The 18,526-nt window shown below is 46.7% G+C and overlaps 2 protein-coding genes across 2 annotated transcripts in view; one reads left to right on the top strand and one right to left on the bottom strand.

The window, feature by feature from the left end:
- The window catches only part of ERN2 (endoplasmic reticulum to nucleus signaling 2), a 58,814-nt gene extending 53,685 nt beyond the window's left edge, over positions 1–5,129 (top strand). Inside the window, exon 23 of the mRNA XM_029577195.1 lies at positions 4,202–5,129. Within this exon, the coding sequence (XP_029433055.1) occupies positions 4,202–4,366 (165 nt within the window). The 3' untranslated portion in view covers positions 4,367–5,129. The remainder of the gene's footprint in view (positions 1–4,201) is intronic.
- Positions 5,130–11,528: 6,399 nt separating this feature from the next.
- PLK1 (polo like kinase 1) overlaps positions 11,529–18,526 on the bottom strand; it is a 40,509-nt gene continuing 33,511 nt past the window's right edge. Inside the window, exons 8-10 of the mRNA XM_029577071.1 lie at positions 17,966–18,120; positions 17,695–17,877; positions 11,529–12,141 (exon numbers count right to left, since the gene is read on the bottom strand). Coding sequence (XP_029432931.1) covers positions 11,935–12,141; positions 17,695–17,877; positions 17,966–18,120 — 545 coding nt within the window. The 3' untranslated portion in view covers positions 11,529–11,934. The remainder of the gene's footprint in view (positions 12,142–17,694; positions 17,878–17,965; positions 18,121–18,526) is intronic.

Consider the following 18,526-nt stretch of genomic DNA (forward strand, 5'->3'; position numbering starts at 1 on the left):
TCCTCTTCGTTTGCAGTTGGGAGGGGTACCAGGCAGGGGTGTCCATTATCCCCACTGCTGTTTGCACTCTTCCTGGAGCCCTTCACTCATCGCATCCGGAACAATCCCTTGATTTCTGGAGTGAGCGTTGGAGATTTTTCCTCTAAAATGTCTCTTTTCGCAGATGACATTCTGTTTACTATTACTGACCCCCTTACATCATTGCGGGCACTTTCTGGAGAATTAGCAACCTTTAGTAGTGTATCGGGGTTTTCGATCAACTGGGAAAAGTCGGAATTGTTAAATGTCAATGTCTCCCCAGATTTGATTGGCCAAATTGCAAGGGAGTTTCCCTTCAAGTGGGCTAATTGCAAGTTAAAATACTTGGGGGTCTATCTGGGCGCAGAGAATGATCTCTTTCAATTAAATTATATACCGCTTATGGGGAAAATATATAAAGACCTAGAAGAGTGGGATAGATATCACATTTCCTGGCTGGGGAGATTAGCAGTACTAAAGATGAACATCATGCCCCGGATTCTGTATTTAATGCAGACATTACCCATTGCTATCCCTGTAAAGTTATTGGATAAATGGCAAAAGAGACTAAACAAATATTTATGGACAGGGAAAAGACCCAGGATTGCTCTGAAGACGTTGTTCTTGCCTGGATATAGAGGAGGGGTGGGGGTGCCCAGTCTGGCCCGTTACCATGGGGCGGCCCATTTGAAAGCGGCCATAGAGTGGCATGACATCAAACAGAGCAAACCCTGGGTGCGCATGGAGCAGGCCATGATGGGTACTTTTCCTATCACAGCATTGTTATGGCAGACCAAGGTTTCCAGGTGCCTTAGATTGCCCCTACCCGAGACTGTACAAACTACCCTAACAGTATGGGACCGGTGGAAGAAAACCCTAGTGGGCTCCCAAAGTTTCTTCCACAGCACACATTTATTCTATCACAGGGAGTTTCGACCTGCTGGCAATCCGACAGCGTTTAAGCCCTGGCTCGATAAGGGTATTTCACAATGGTCCCATATTTGGTCCCCTGGGGGTCTGCTAACATTCCATACCCTTTGCCGCCAATTCCAGTTGGGGCCTGCAGATCTCTTTCGCTATCTCCAAGTTAGACACTTTTTCCTTAGAAAGCGGATTGAAGCTGACCTTGTAAAGGGTATTTCATCTTTTGAGAGTATGTGTCGACATGCACATAGGGTTAACAAACATATTTCTAATATATATGGCTTATTAAGCGATGACTTTGATATGTCTGCGTCTCATATACAAGCGTGGCAATCAGATTTACAATGTGATTGGACGAAGGAGGACTGGTTGCGGATTTTTCAACGATTAAGGAAGGGACTTATATCCACCCAGCACATTGAAAATGGGTACAAATTATACTACAGATGGTATATCACACCAAGTCTTATTCAACATTATGCGCCAAACACACAGGGGCTATGCTGGAAACTTTGCCAGGACAGAGGTACTTTTCTCCATCTTTGGTGGCAATGCCCCAAATTACAACAGCTTTGGACATTGATATCGGCGTGGATATCTACGATTTTGAAGGGCAGCATACAACTTACACCAGCACAAGCGCTACTGAATGATGAACTCCAAGACAGATCAAAATTTCATAACTATTTTATTAAATATGTGGTCACCGCGACCAGATGTGCTATAGCGCGGTGTTGGAAGGATTCCAGCGTGCCCACGTTAACTACAGTTCAAGCATTGGTTCTTCACACGCACACTCTGGGGAAGGTTACAGCATTTCGCAATAAATCGACTCAGAACTTTCATAAGATCTGGGGCCGCTATGAACACTGGCTCCGAATGTCTACTGCTCAGTAGTGAACTATAATGGACGATTACAAGACTGGTGCGGCCTAGTGATTCTGTTACCGCCCCGGGAGGGCGGAATCCAATGGGACTTCCTATCACTGCAGGGCTATTGTTCTGCCACAGAGTTTTTTCATTTATCAAGCTTATGTGTTCTTTGATGTCTGATAGCAGGTGTATTGCTTACCATATATTCATGTGGTCTATGCTAGCTTACTCTAGGGGTGGGGGGGGGGGGGGGGGGGTGGGGATATCAAGGGGATGGGTTCGCGTAAAATGGCTCTCAGCTATACAGCACAATAGCATTGACTGTTCAATTCTGGTTGTATTGCATTTAGTATATGGTGCACAGTTGTTTTATTTCATGCCAATAAAAGCTATAAATCAAAAAAAAAAAAGAAAGGAGGAAAGAAGGCAAAACGATTACCAGCATGGTTAAAAGGGGAGGTGAAAGAGGCTATTTTAGCCAAAAGATCTTCATTCAAAAATTGGAAGAAGGATCCAACAGAAGAAAATGGGATAAAGCATAAACGTTGGCAATTTAAATGTAAGACATTGATAAGACAGGCTAAGAGAGAATTTGAAAAGAAGTTGGCTGAGGAGGCAAAAACTCACAGTAAAAACGTTTTAAAATATATCCGAAGCAGAAAGCCTGTGAGGGAGTCAGTATGGACTGTTAGATGATCGAGGGGTTAAAGGGGCACATAGAGAAGATAAGGCGATTGCGGAAAGATTAAATGATTTCTTTGCTTCGGTGTTTACTGAAGAGGATGTTGGGGAGGTACCCGTAATGGAGAAGGTTTTCATGGGTAATGATTCAGATGGACTGAATCAAATCACGGTGAACCTAGAAGATGTGGTAGGCCTGACTGACAAACTGAAGAGTAGTAAATCACCTGGACCGGATGGTATACACCCCAGAGTTCTGAAGGAACTAAAAAATGAAATTTCAGACCTATTAGTAAAAATGTGTAACCTATCATTAAAATCATCCATTGTACCTGAAGACTGGAGGATAGCAAATGTAACCCCAATATTTAAAAAGGGCTCCAGGGGCGATCCGGGAAACTACAGACCGGTTAGCCTGACTTCAGTGCCAGGAAAAATAGTGGAAAGTGTTCTAAACATCAAAATCACAGAACATATAGAAAGACATGGTTTAATGGAACACAGTCAGCATGGCTTTACCCAGGGCAAGTCTTGCCTCTCAAATCTGCTTCATTATTTTGAAGGAGTTAATAAACATGTGGATAAAGGTGAACCGGTAGATGTAGTATACTTGGATTTTCAGAAGGCGTTTGACAAAGTCAAACTGGTTAAAAGACAGGAAACAGAGAGTAGGATTAAATGGTCAATTTTCTGAGTGGAAGGGAGTGGGCAGTGGAGTGTCTCAGGGATCTGTATTGGGACCCTTACTTTTCAATATATATATAAACGATCTGGAAAGGAATACGACGAGTGAGGTAATCAAATTTGCAGATGATACAAATTATTCAGAGTGGATTGTGATAAATTGAGACTAGAAAATTGGGCATCCAAATGGCAGATGAAATTAAATGTGGATAAGTGCAAGTTGATGCATATAGGGAAAAATAACCATTGCTATAATTACACAATGTTAGGTTCCATATTAGGTGCCCAATTTTCTAGTCTCAATTTATCACAATCCACTTGTGATTTAACTACTCTGAATAATTTGTATCATCTGCAAATTTGATTACCTCACTCGTCGTATTTCTTTCCAGATCATTTATAAATATATTGAACAGTAAGAGTCCCAATACAGATCCCTGAGGCACTCCACTGCCCACTCCCTTCCACTCAGAAAATTGACCATTTAATCCTACTCTCTGTTTCCTGTCTTTTAACCAGTTTGACTTTGTCTAACGCCTTCTGAAAATCCAAGTACACTACATCTACAGGTTCACCTTTATCCACATGTTTATTAACTCCTTCAAAAAAGTGAAGCAGATTTGTGAAGCAAGACTTGCCTTGGGTAAATCCATGCTGACTTTGTTCCATTAAACCATGTCTTTCTATATGTTCTGTGAGTTTGATGTTTAGAATACTTTCCACTATTTTCCTTAGCAATGCAGTCAGGCTAACGGGTCTGTAGTTCCCAGATCGCCCCTGGAGCCCTTTTTAAATATCAGGGTTACATTAGCCACCCCAGGAGAGCTTCCTGCCTTCTTAGAGCATTTGGGGTAGAGATTTAGATCAGGGCGTAATAATAAATACAATTTGATTCTGTACTTGACTGCATGCATCAGCCCCAACAGTATCAGTTCTGCTGTGCAGAAGGAGGTGAGAGAACCCAAGCAAGTGCTTAGGATAGTGTGTGAACTCTCCCTTTCTCTGCTCCCTTTTTCTACAGAAACACCACTACCATGAGCTGCCTCCGGATGTCCAGGAAGCTCTCGGGAAGGTGCCGGATGAGTTTGTCCAGTATTTTACGTCTCGATTTCCTTTCTTACTACTTCACACATACAGAGCAATGAGTCTGTGTGCCCAGGAGCGACTGTTCCATGTGTACTACTGAGCCAGGTCCTGGGCGGGACTGTGCCAAGTATTCTGGTCACCTTTTATAAAGGAATACCACCCTCATGAACTGCTCCAATATTTTACCTCTCATTCTCTTCCTTACTGCTTCACACAAGGAAACGATGAGGCTCTGTTCCACATGTACTACTGACCTGCTGCACATTTACTATTAACATGGACTCCAAGAGCCACTGTTTTGTCTGTAGAATGGTTACTTATTACTTTCTCCATCGGCAGGAGCACATATCCCCCTCTGCGTTACATTGTGCCTCAGCTAACATGATGCATCTGTGTACCGATGAAGGTAAATCAGTTTAAGGCTTTTAAAAAATATTTTTAGCTCATGCCTTGCTTTTAAAAAGTGTATTGTGAATTCTATTTTGAATATTTTTCTACCATGTTGTAATGAACTTGAAAACTGAACCTCGTGTACAAGCTTGTGGGGTGGTTTGGTGTCTCTCAGGGTTACTTTGAATTTTTGTGCTCTGGAGGTTGGCTGAGAACTGATGTAAAGCAGAAAATCCTGAGACGATTGCTGCTGGGATTTATTTATTTATTTCTAGGCATTTATTATTCCACCTTTTTCCAAAATTAGTCTCTGTGGCTTACTCTTAAACAGGGATGGCTAGTAGAAATACAACGGTTGGGTGCTATTGTACTGAATCAGGCTCTGGGCATGGGCCCAGCAGCATGTCTCTTCTGCTTTTTTGTTCCCAATACTCCCAACAGGCTGTGTTGGTAAAGTTAGGATGCTATTCAGTGCCCAATACTGAAAATCAGTGCTATAGTAGTCCCCTACAACCAGTTTAGGGTCTAATAATAGAATAATAATTTCTTCTTCCTGCAGGCAGGCCTGTTCACATAATTGGGTTCTGCACACGAGCCGACAGATTAACAGACTTGCACAGACCTGTCTGCCACTATTCTCCAGCAGAAAGTGGACATGCAATTAATGTGCTCCTAGCTTTAGACCTGGTGCCCCTCCCGCATTAGAGCTGAACCTAGTAATGGTAAATTCAGGGCAAGGCAGATGCCCCCTCCCTTGCAGGAGAGCAGACTCCACTTCCCAGAGCATAAGGGTAGCTTTAAGTCCCTGTTTCTTGCTGGTTTCATTGCCTGATCTACCCATGTGCATAGCAGCAGCAGGGGTCCCTACACTGGGTTGCAGGTGGTGGCCGAGCGAGGAGTCGTGGAGCTGCCATTGGGTGAATGCAGCTGGAGAGGCTGTGCCACTCTGTATGGTAAGAAACAATACTCTCCTCGCTGTCCCTCTCAAACATGGGCAAGGACGTAGCTTGATTCAAATGAAACTCCAAAACCACTTTTGGCAAAGAAGATGACATTCTACTACTCGAGTCATACACAGGAATTACAGCTTTCAGGTCCAATAGTCTTTTCAATGTAGTTGCCACTACTATCCGCTTCAGAGGGGAGTTGTACACAGATCAGAAAGGCATCCAGCAGCCTGCCAAGAAAATTCTAGCACACAGCGCACCTGACTCACTGCCAGGCCCCATTGGTCTGACTGAGCTGCACCCACCTCAAAGCAAGATAGGTAGCCACCTATCAACTCCACCAGTGATTGAGTCTAGATCTTCCCAATGAAGGTTTGCAAATGCTGCACTCACAGAGCCTGCATCCTGGAGAGGCCTTCTGGGCAGAAGGACTGAGACCTACAGAAGGAATAGGGTCAGCGTAAGCTTCCATAAGGAAGCAAGTCTGACATCAAGAGTGGCCACGTGGCAGAAGCCAGCCTCTTATCCTCTGGTTAGCAAGCGAAGTGGGCTTCCCCCAACACAAAAAAAAAAAAAAAAAGAGAAGCCTTGAAGGGTAGGTTGGTAAGATTAGATTTTCTATACCCATGTTCATCAGACATAGCACACCAGTTTATAGTGGAAACGGAGTCCGTTAGTGTAGACTTCTTGTTTTACAATGGAATTGTAATAAAAGAAAATTGGTTCTTACCTGCTAATTTTTGGTCCTGTACTACCAAGGATCAGTCCAGAAAAGTGGGTTATGCATCCCTACCAGCCGATGGAGTCAGAACAAAGCTTTGAGCACTGTCATATATACTAGCGTGCCACCTGCAGACCCTCAGTATTGTCCTATAGCCAAGCCCAGGGTAACAGACCTAAAGAGCAAGAGGTAGCAAACATCAAAACCCAGACTACACCTCAGCTCTAATCAAAAAGTAACTAACTCAACGGTACATAACTGCTCCAATCTGCTCTACCAAAAAGGATCTTCAAGAAATGCTTTAGGCCACAAAATCGGCCAACAGTCTTTTGGAATCTGAAATAAGGGGTGGGCTTCTGGCCTGATACTTGGTACTACAGGAATGAAAATTAGCAGGTAAGAACCAATTTTCTTTTCCCAGTGTGTACCAGGTTCAGTCCAGTAAAGTGGGATATACTCAAGCCACCCTACACTGGGCAGGCCCCTGAAAGATCCACATGAAGCACACTCTCCCCAAAAGATGAGTCAGACACCTGGACATCCAAGCCTTAATGCTTTGTGAAAGTGTGAATCAAAAACCACACCACCGCCCTACAGATCTCCTGGGGCAACAAAAGCTGATACTCTGGCCAGGAAGCAGCCTGAGCCCTAAGGCCTAAAGGAACCTGCCTTCCACAGGCCATGTACACCGAGCTAATGGCTTGTTTAATCCATCTAGCAAAGGTTGTTTTGCTCCTTTCTTCAGGCCACCCCCCCCCCCCCCGAACAGGACAAATAAGTGGTCAGAACATCAAAAGGCATTAGTAACCTATAGATAGCACATCAAAACCCGTCCAAAAGATGAATGTCTTTATCCTGAGGAGAGTCTCAAGCCCAATTTGGAAACCCAGGGAGTTCCACCATCTGATTCACGTGAAATGAGGAAACCACCTTAGGGACAAAGGACAGGACCATCCCCAAAGACACCTGATCCGGTGAGACATATAGAAAAGGATCCCCACACAACAGCAGCTGTAGCTCTGAAATTCAAAGAGCTGAGCAAATAGCTACCAGCATCACCGTCTTCACAGTTAGATCTTTCAAAGAAGATCTGCTGAGGTTCAAAAGGAGCACCGCAAGATACCCAGAGAACTAAATTTAGGCTCCATACTGGGCAGACAGAAGGACTCACATGTTTAACTCCTTTAAGAAAACGAGTAATGTCCAGGTGCACTGCCAAGGAACAACCATTGACCCCGTCCCCGCAAGGCAGCCAGAGCCAGCACCTGTACTCGCAGAGAGTTGAATGCCAGTCCCTTAGTAAACCCCTGCTGAAGGAAATCGAGAATTAGAGGAACCTCAACCGAGTGAGGGTTGCAGGCCCATTGAATACACCATGCCTCAAAACAGCTTCCATACACGCACGTAAGCCATAAAGGTGGTCGGGTGTCGCACCTGAAGAAGGGTGGAAATAACCTGCGCAGAATAGCGCCTCAAGTGTAAACGTCTCCTCTCAAAAGCCAGGCCCTGAGAGAGAGATGTGATCCTCCCGCTCCAAAAATATGGGCCCCTGTTGAAGCAGACACAGTAGATGAGCCAGCTGTAAGGGGCCTTAGAGCCGCAAGCCACGGTTTGACATGGCCACTCCAGTGCAGAGGACCACCCGGCCCAGGTAAAGTTCTAATGCAACGTAGCAGCCGACCTATGAGCGGCCAGGGAGGAAAGGCATACAATAGAATTCCCATGGGCCAGGGACACAGGAGGGCATTGATGCCCACTGAGCCCTGCTCTTTGATGACTGAAGAAACACTGTCTTGGCATTCATCTGCATTGCCATTCAGTCCAATTGAGGTACGCCCCACCTGGCGCAAATGCGGTTCCACGCATCAGCAGACAGTTCCCACGCTCCGGGATAGTTGTTGCCTGCTGAGGAAATCCGAACATTCTCCATGCCCGTGACATGCGAGGGGGCAATGCCCCCAAGATGAAGTTCCATTCAGGCGAACAGAAGTCATGCTTCCAACACCACAACGGGACTTCGTGTCCCACCTTGCCGGTTGATGTACGCCACCATCTTCTGAGAAAAAAAACTCAGATCATCCTGCAAGGCTAGATGCACCGCTCTCGTCTTGAGACTATTGATGGACCATGAGCCCTCTGTGGTTGACCACAGACCCTGAGCGGACCTTTTCACACAGACTGCTTCCCATCCGGAAAGACCGGCTTCGGTGGAGATTATCAGCCAATTCGGAGGATCCAAATTCACCCCCTGTTTGAGATTGTCACGCAAAAGTCACCACAACAGACTGATACCGGACTCCCGAAGCAGTGGCATTGGTAGTTGAAACTGCTCCGACACCAGGCTCCATCAGGATAGGAGTGCCCGGTTCTAGAAGGGAAGGCCTTCTTGGATGATTTCCTGTCTTCTGGCAACTGATTGCCCTTAGATTCCACCACCAATTTTACCAACTGATCCAGTTCCTCTCCAAAGAGAAGCTTGCCCTTAAAGGGCAAGTTGCACAGCTGGGATTTAGAGGACAAATCTGCCACCCAATTCCTCACCCAGAGGAGGCATCGTGCTGACACCATACCTCTTGCCCAGGTCCTCACCAGATCATACAGGGCATCTGCCATATAGGTGATACCTGCTTCCAACCAAGCAGACTAATGCTCCTCCAGCACTAGAGCCGGATCCAGCAGTCGTCTCCTGGATCCAACACAGACATGCTCTCTGCATCAAACTGGCACAGATAGCCACTAAGACACAGTGCTGCTACCTCAAACGCCCGTTGCAACTGATCTCCAGTTTCCAGTCCTGCATGTCTTTAAAGGCAGCAGCCCCAGCGACCAGGATAGTGGTCTTTTTAGTGACCACTGAGACCACAGCATCCACCTTAGGGATCTTCAAAAGGTCCAAGACATCCAACGACAGGGGATATAGCTTAGCCATTGCTCTGCCCACTTTCAGACCAGCAGCAGGAGCTGCCCGCTCCTGAGTCACTAGCTTGTAGACTTTCTTCAGTAGAGGAAGAGACGTAGTGGGACCCCAAATGCAGTCCAAGATTAACCCCCCCTCATTGTCCAATTCCTCCTGAGACATCTTATTGTCCAGGACTTTATTTTTTATATACCGACATTAGATTTGAGATATCACACCGGTTTACATTCAGGTACTGTAGGTATTTCCCTAGCCCCACAGGGCTTACAATCTAAGTTTTATACCTGAGGCAATGGAGGGTAAAGTGACTTGGCCAAGGTCACAAGGAGCGACAGTGGGAATCGAACCGTGGTCTCCTGGTTCGTAGCCACTGCTCTAACCATGCTTAAGACACTCAGTGGTCAGCTATGCAGCAAAGTATGTGCTCAGCTACATGCACACAATAGGCCATATAAGTACACTCAGAACAGGAGATGTGAGAAACTAGGAGCATATGTGCATGCCATCACAAAAAACCACATGAAGGAACCACTGCAGCCTACCATGTAGCCAGTGAAAAGGAAGCCTGGAAGCAGGGACAAGCCAAAAGGCTGCTCTTCCTGCTGAAACTATATTGTCTCCATGCCTCACTAAACTTGCTGGCAATGGCAGCGAAAGACACAGAGACGACCAGGTAAGAATGAGGAGAGCCTCACAAACCTGCTTCTAATTAACAAATTTTTACCTGAGCTCAGCCCTCCCTGGCTGGGGAGTCTACACCAGAAATAAAGGCTACCAGATTAGAGGCTCTAAAATAAGGGCAGGACCAATGGTATCACCTCAGGAGGCAAGTGGTGCAATCCAGTCACTTAGCTGCTCCAGAAATTTTTATTTTTTATACAAGCAATCCCAAAGTAGGGAAATGCATGTCCACCATCTGCTAGAAAGAGAATCCCAGCAAGCTGATATTGGAGTACGAGCTCCTGGCAGATATATAGTCCTGCCCCCATCTCCTGGCAGATGTGCATCTCTCACTTGTGGTAGTGCAGGGGATCAGATACAATTAGTCCTAGACTCCACTTTTCCTTTTAGAGGAATTTCACCTCCAATACTGTACCTTTCCCAGACCTCACTCAGCTGAGGGAGGGAGGGAGAAACCTCAGTGTATTGCTTGCCTGTCATCTGCTGGAGGACAGAATTGGCAGCCTGGTGACTGCATGGATGCCTATAAGGAGTGACATCAGAAGTCCTGCTTGTCTGGACTGGTCTGAACCTATGAAGAGGAAAACTAGTGATGTCACTGAAAAGATTGTGTTCCCTGTACGTACCTGGATCAGTCCAGACAGTGGGTTATGTCCCCAATCCAGCAGATGGAGTCAGCACAAGCTTTGAGGGGGGCGTAACCATATATACCACTACCCCCTCTGCAGGAGTTCAGTATCTTCTGACTCCAGCAGATGAGAGTAGGGGAATCTGTGCTTCCCCAGTTTCACAGGAATTTCTCTTCTCTGTTTTCTGTCGTCTTCTTTAGCTTCTCTTTGCTAATTTCGGATCAAGTTTTTAACAAAACAAGACTCCATCTGCTGGATTGGGGACATAACCCACTGTCTGGACTGATCCATGGTACTACAGGAACGAAAATTAGCAGGTAAGTAATAATTTTCTTTTCATCTGCTGGCAGGGTGGCATAAGACATTTGGACTGGTACAGAAGACAAAAAAAGTATTACTGCTCAATCCTGCATAAGCCAATAGCAGAGGGAGAAGCAGAATAAAGAGATGGAGCTTAGCAAAATGGTACAGACTGGCTCACTGTCTGCAACTTAAGGTTCCAGTGTTGCTTATCCTGCAGAGATGTGTTGGGCATAGAGAGGTTTCTCCTTGTAGCCAAAGTCATTGACCTGGTTATAGTCCTGCTTTGAGAGCTGGACAAGCTAGCAAGCTGCATCTACCTTAGGTGTCTACACATTATTGTAGGGTAGTCATACAATCCAGCAAACCTGATTCATAGCATTAAGACCACAAATGAGTGCACATGTAAAGGAAAATTAGTTCTTACCTGTTAATTTTTGCTCCTGTAGTACCTCAGATCAGTCCAGTCTGTCTCCACCTGCTGGAAAGGAGGCTCAGCCCACGGTCTGGACTGATCTGGGTAGTACAGGGAACCTGCATTTAGGTGATCTTGAAGGTCCAGGTAACACCAGCACAAATAATGTAAGACCAAAAGGTTATGATGTATTCTCTAAGATCTTCTCCATGCAGCTGATAATAGTCCAACAGTAGTGTACAAAAGCTTATCAACTACTGCACTTAGCAAAAAAGTCTTTAATCTGTAGTTATACAAAATGATCTGAGAAGAGTTTTAGCATTAAAAACTACTCATGCTCAGCAACATTTAAAATATCATACAACTGGAGAAGACAGCAGGAGAACAAACAAGTATCTAGACCACTGCCAATGTGTACAATAACTTACATGATCACCCGACTCGTGATTGGTTAAAACAGCTTCAAGCATAGAAGTGAGTGAACTACAAACATTTGCAGCAGTTAGAACCTGCATTAGAAGTAGATCATATGGAGGCCAGTAACCCATTGCAGCTGCTCTTGCCCTAGTGTTCACAGATGGCAGTTCCATTGGTACAGCAGCAGAGTTCTCCCACCACCTGTTTAAGGGCATAACAATGCTCCAAAGCAACACAGTCTGGGACACTTTCTATGCTGATGGCTTCATCCGTGCAGAGCCAGATTTTGAGCTGAGGAGTTTCTCCACCATGGTGCGTGCATAGCGCAGGCGGCTGGCCAGCTCCTTGCAGCAGCCGTGCTCTTCCACCAGGCTTAGCTTGTATGTGCGGAAATCTCGTTTCTCATCAATGTAGGTGACTGCAGCCATAAGTGGGCATAGAATAATCTTAGTGTGGTCCTAGAAGAAAGAGAAAAAGAGGTGTTTACTGGAAACCAAACTCCTTGCTACTAGATTCTAAGGCGAAATCCTCTTGTACCATTAGTGCACTGCAAGGATGCGAACAGGCGCTAACAAATGCATATTCACACCTGTGCCTGCAGTCTATCTTAAAGAGATGTCTAGTCTTGCTTGAATGCTGCCAAACCTCTCCAGATATGTGGGTTTTCTTCTCTAACCAGCAGATTGAGACACGACAACACCTTGGGCAGTGCATAAAGCACACTTAGGAATAATAAGTATACTGCAAAGGGTTAATGCTTTATACAGGGACAGGGAAAAGGCTGTGTTTAAATACTTAATTGCACTCAGGAACAAGGGGGTTAAATGCTTAATACAAAGGCAGGAAAAGCCTCAGTTTGAAGCTGTGAATCTTTCTCCTTGCTTCCTGCTGCTTTAACTGTAAAACTGCATGGCTAGGAATATATGTAAACAAATATAGGTACAGTGCTGCTTTTAAATACCTTCTCATTACCAAACAAATGAGTAGGAGTATACATTTATCTTTTATATTGTTTATATTGCTGGAAATAGAATAAGTAGTATAAAGTAACTGCACCGAAGAGAGTAAAATGGCGATGCCAAGAAATAAGAGAAAGGAAGACGGGAGGCCACAAATGGGAAAAGAAGAGCATGGACCAATAAGAGGGGGGAGATGCAAGAACAGACGTAAGAATTTTGTGACAAGAGAAACTATGCACAGGGTAATACACCAATTATAAGACGGCAACAAAGAACAGGACATTGAAGAGATAGAAAGCCGTTAAACCATGCTGCCTACGATACCCTCTCCCTCCTGCCTGACCAGACAGCAGAATCCCCAGCCCCACTGCACCTTGCTCCCCTCTGCATGGTCTTCGCATTGGCCCGCATAGCCATAAGATCCAGTTGAGGAGTTCCCCATCTGGCACAAATGTGGTTTCACGCCTCTGGGGACAACTCCCACTCCCCAGGATCTAGCTGACTGCTCAAGAAATCCACTTGCACACATTGTCGACTCCTGCAACGTGGGAGGTATCATCTACTACTGGTTATGTATCCAGCATACCCCGTCTACTCACTACCTATAGTCCTCCTTACAGCTCAGCAACCCAGAGACCGCAATTCCAGTATCTGAGGGACTTCAGCTCACTACTGCCACCTCTGCTGGTTCTACTTCCTGTCTAATAAAGAACTGTGTTTGTCTCCATACTCCAGCCTAGCCAGTGGTCCCTCAGGATATCCTCCTGGGGCCACAGTCATCTGCCATCGGCCCAGGGATTCACCAATTTACCTTAAGTGTTCATTTCTTACACTACTAGAGCGGTATTTTACAAACTGCCACTCTGTGAGAAGTCAACCCTCCACAGATCATTAACTCCGCCTATGGAGTATTACAATTGTTAGCTCTTCCCCTTGGCAGGGTGATCCATAAGATTGCTAACTCCCTGGCAGACTTATGGCAGATTGCCAACTCCTCCCCTTGGCAGGGTGATTACAGATTCTAACTCTGCCCTCTGGGGAGCAGTTTCTACAGATTGCTACGCCTAGCAGCAGGAGAATGATAACAGATTGCTAACTCCTCCCTCTCTAGGAGGAGCTCGATAACAGATTATCTCCGAACAGCAGATTTATAACAATAGAGAAGTGCCTTGGTCGGCCACAGAAGTGCTAGCGCGTCGACTCCCTCTGCTCCATATTCCCTTCTGAAACTGAAGAAAACGAGCAGCTTTGGCATTTCTTTGAGTAGCCATCAAGTCCAAGTGGGAAGACACCCCCCCCCCCCCCCCATCCCATCCCCATATCTACGAGAGATGAGGTCCATTGCTTCATCAGAAAGTTCCCACTCCAGGATCAATCCTCTGCCAACTCAGAAAATCCGCTTGTACGTTGTCTGTTCTGGCAATGTGCGATGCCGCCAGGAGGGCGAGATGCCGCTCCGCCCAGGCCATGAGTTGCTCCGCTTCGGTGGCTACTGTCTACTCTTGGTGCCACCCTGACGGTCGATGTAGGCGACAGACTCCCCAAGCGGACAGACTGGTATCCATGGTTACTACCACCCACTGAGAAACTTAGAGGTCCACTCCGCATCTCAAGTGCTCCGGGACAAGCCACCAGCCAAGACTGGACTTGGTGGTCTCTGAGTGGTAAGGGGTCCTGAAACTCTTCCAACTTTGGATCCCAACAGGAGAGTAATGCTCTCTGTAATGGTCTCATATGAGCAAAACGCCCATGGGATCAACTCCAGGGTGGACACCATGGAAGAGAGGACCTGCAAGTCGTCCCAGATCTTGGGGAATGGAAACAAGAGACAGACCTGCTGCATCAATTTGGCAATCCTGTTCAGCTAGAGGAACACTTTCCCCATATGGGTGTCGAACTGGGCTCCCCAGAAGTCCAGCACCTGAGACGGGAGAAGGTTGCTCTTGGCTTGATTGACTACCCATCCAAGAGATTCCAGAAGACTCACAACTGATGACCGCTGTCTTGCAGAGGACTCTCGACTTCGCTCAGGTGAACCAGTAACCCCCTCCATCCTGAGAGCTGCCGCCATGAACACCATTACTTTGGTGAATGTGCAAGGCACTGTAGCCAAACCGAATGGCATGGCACAGAACTGGAAATGCATGCAGAGGATCATGAATCGAAGAAACTTCTGGTGATCCCTGCAGATGGATATGTGCAAATATGCTTCTATTAAATCCAGGGAAGCCAAGAACTCTGCTGCTCTGCGGGACCACGAAATAGATTGAGTAGCGACCCCTTGCCACTCCATTTGGGGATGGGAACTATGGTCCCCACCCAGCTCAGCTGAACAATCTGCTCTCTCATGCAAGAGCCATAAGGGGAGACTATAAAAAGGTCTTGGAGAGGCCAAGCAAATTCTAATGTGTAGCCATGATCTATGATGCTTAGAACCCACTAATCAGAGGTTATTTTTACCCCTTGGACAGCTGTCACCCCACAACAAGAACAGAGGAATGGGCTGACCGCATCTCATTGAGAGGACGTTGCTCCAAGCAACACGTAAGAGACCCCGTCGTGAGAGAGTCTATGGCCCTGAAAGGAATGAGACCAGCCTTAGGGCCTGCCAGTGGGCTGTCACTGACCAGAAGTCTGCACCCTGCTTTGTCGGAATGTCCGTTGTCCCCAAAAACAATAACGGGTCAGAAGGAAGCCACTCGAAGGCCTAGACTTATCCTCCGCAAGCTTGTGAACCTTGTTCGCCCCCACGACTTAATCAGCTGCTCCAAGTCATCGCCAAAGAGAAACTTCCCCTTGAAAAGTAAAGAACTCAGCTGGGCTTTGGAAGAGACATCAGCTGACCAGTTGCATAGCCACAGAAGCCTCCTCGCAGAAACTGCCAATGCCATGGTCCTGGAGGAAGTACACAGAAGATCATACAAGGCATCCGTTCCATACGCAACTGCTGCCTCAGAGCGCTCCACCTGTGCAGATTCCTGAGATGGAAGGTCTTGGAAAGTCAATAACTGCAGTAGCTTCATGCTCTGGGCGGGCCTCCGTTGGGTACAAACGGCTGCTCAGATACCCAGAGGCGAAACTTCGAATATCTGCTTCAAGTTTGAGTTTCCTATCCTGGAACTCCTTGAGGGCTGCTGCTCCTGCTACCGGGATTGTGGTCCTCTTCGTCACTGCAGACACTGAGGCATCCACTTTGGGGAACTTCAAAAGCCTCTTCTGGCAAAGGTTAAAGTTTGTCCATAGCCAGTCCTACTCGTAGGCCTGTTTCTGGAACATCCCACTCCCAGATCATCAACTGCTGAACCATGGGATGAAAATGGAAAAGTCTTGGCTGGACTCCTTAATCCCACCAGGACCGGGTCCACCGAATCCTGAGGAGCTTTACTCCGAGCTCTGACAAGACCCACAGAATGAAGGGTCTAATTCTTCCCTGTGGAACAGCAAATAACCTTCAAGTCATCACCCTCCAGAGGAGACTCCTTCCCCAGGTCTTCATCTGGATCCGTCCCAGGAAGGGGCGGAGGGTTTGCGAGAGCATCCGAAGCCCCAGCGCCTGCTGCCTCTGGCATGGTGGTCCCATCTGGAAACTAGGAGTCCCGCAGCTTCTTGACTTGAAGGGATCCCTGGGACTCCAGGTGTCTGGGAATCTTCTCAGGATGTCCCTGCTGTGAAGCCCCACTCTGCTGAGCCTGGGTAGCCATGAAAGCTTTGTACATTAAAAGCACAAAATCCAAAGAGAAGGCATTAATGCCGCCCCCTTCCCCCACCAGGGGATTGGGCTTACCTTCAGAAAAATCCAGGCACAGATCTATATGGTCCTCATGTCTGTGGGAACCTGAGACAGATCCCCCGATGCCTTGGCCTGCGCGTCTGCAAAGGAATTCAAGATGGCCACTGTTCCGCACTCAGAGGGACCGGTCGGCCTGACCTTCCTGAGAAGCAGATCTTTTCGCTGCACCGCAGGACTTAGCCACCGACCCCGGACCCTGATACACAACTGGCGCGGGAGAACCGTGAAGCGGACTCCCCGCAGGCAACACATCGTGCCGGACGTGGCATGGGGAAGCGCTGACGGGACAGAGGAGAAGACTCAGCTGCAGCGCACCCTGCAGAGAGCAAAATAAGTCTAAAGTCTGCCCGTATGCAACCCGGAGCCAGATTCAAATACTTTCAAACTCACCGCAGCAGCTGCTAAACAAAGAAGGCTGACAGGCTGCTTTTTGATGGGGATAAGGGGGGAGGGACCAGACTTCTGGTAATCAGCCCTGGAGCCCTGCTAGATGGCCCCACTAGGACCTGCCTACCCCTTGGGAGGTTGTGCCAGTTTGTCCTTCTTGATCCGTATTACTATGATTGTATATGAATTTGTTTTTGAAATAGAGATTGCCTTAACACCAAAGAACCGGTCAGGACCGCAGGTTTTGCACCACCTCCATCTGCTGGAGACAGAGAAATACTGAGGAGATGCAGGTGCCACACCGGGTTAAGAGGGGGTGCTCTTCAAGTTTTTCTGCGTCTCCATCTGCTGGAAGGGATGCAAAACCCAGCAGTCTGGACTGATCAGGCTATGTACAGGAAAACTGCATTCTCCAGATGTGTAGGTTAAATATTTTCCTGACCTCTTCTTCCTTGGAGGTATTTAATATGATTTACCACCACTTTTTTCCTGCTGCCTCTTCTCCCTATGTACCCAATCTAAGCTTTACTTGTATCTCAAGATCAGATATCGCCCTCGGATCTCTCTGGTTTTGGGCACATAAGAACTTCAGCCCCCATCTGGACTGCACTGCACCCTTGGAGTTTTGCAAGCCAAATGCCATGAGACTGCAATTTTTATTTTTTTTTTTAGATTCAGTGTTAGCTGCTAGACCATAGGCCATTCAAGCTTCACTAGATCCCTTTCATAGTTTCCACACCTTCCTGGATGTGGATCCTGTTGCAGATTTTGGTATCTCCCCCCAATAGCCCTTTGGAGAAGGCCGAATAGAAGCAGCTCAACAGATGTGGAATCCTCCCATACTTTGTCCAATGGAAAGGAATGGCCCCCCTCACCTGGAAGAAGTTGATCTGGACAGTGCCATTGCTCAGGTGCAGGATGATAGCGCTTCTGGTCCTGAACCAAGTGCGGAGGAAGGGAAGCCGGGCTAGCTCATCCCCCTCACGAGGTGGAATATTGGCACCAGCTTTCAGCAAGTGCTCACTCATATAGTTACGGAAATATTTCAGCAGCGTGATCTGTAAGAGGAAGAGGTTTCTATTCATTAAGATCCCAACATCTAATTACTGTGCTTCCAATTTTTGGGGGTAAACAGTGCAATTTTACCTTCTTGGTGAGTGCAGGAGGATATGATCGCATGTTGAGGTAGGATTCTGTATTATTCCTTTCTATGTACTGCAAGCTGTCACCATCATTATACATAATCAGTCGTGTAGAGTCATTGAAGAGAACACCAACACTGTTGTCGCATAGCTGATACCCTAGAAAACGAAAGAAACTTAAGCCTAACCAGCATTCTTTGGTCATGTATCTAAGCTTTCTAGCAGAGGCTCTGCTGAAAGCAGTACTTGTTATGCACCAGAGCTAAAGCTGACAGTTCTGCCTCAGGAATTGCAAGAAACCTGCAGTCAGAAGGTGAAATTACTTCTTACCCGATAAGAAAGACAGGCCAGTCCACACAAGTGGGTTATGCACTCCATCCAGCAGATGGAGACTGAGAAGAACATCAACAACATGCTGTCATCACCCCTGTATACCTCAGCACAGACACCAGCCTGCCAGTATTTTATTCAAAAGCCAGCTGTGGACACTAAACCAACTCAACATTCATAATTATTGCATCCAACAAAAACTCACTAAGTTTTGTTTGTTTTTGGGGTTTTTAGC

This window comes from Rhinatrema bivittatum, chromosome 14, assembly GCF_901001135.1.
Source record: "Rhinatrema bivittatum chromosome 14, aRhiBiv1.1, whole genome shotgun sequence".
NCBI lineage: Eukaryota > Metazoa > Chordata > Amphibia > Gymnophiona > Rhinatrematidae > Rhinatrema > Rhinatrema bivittatum.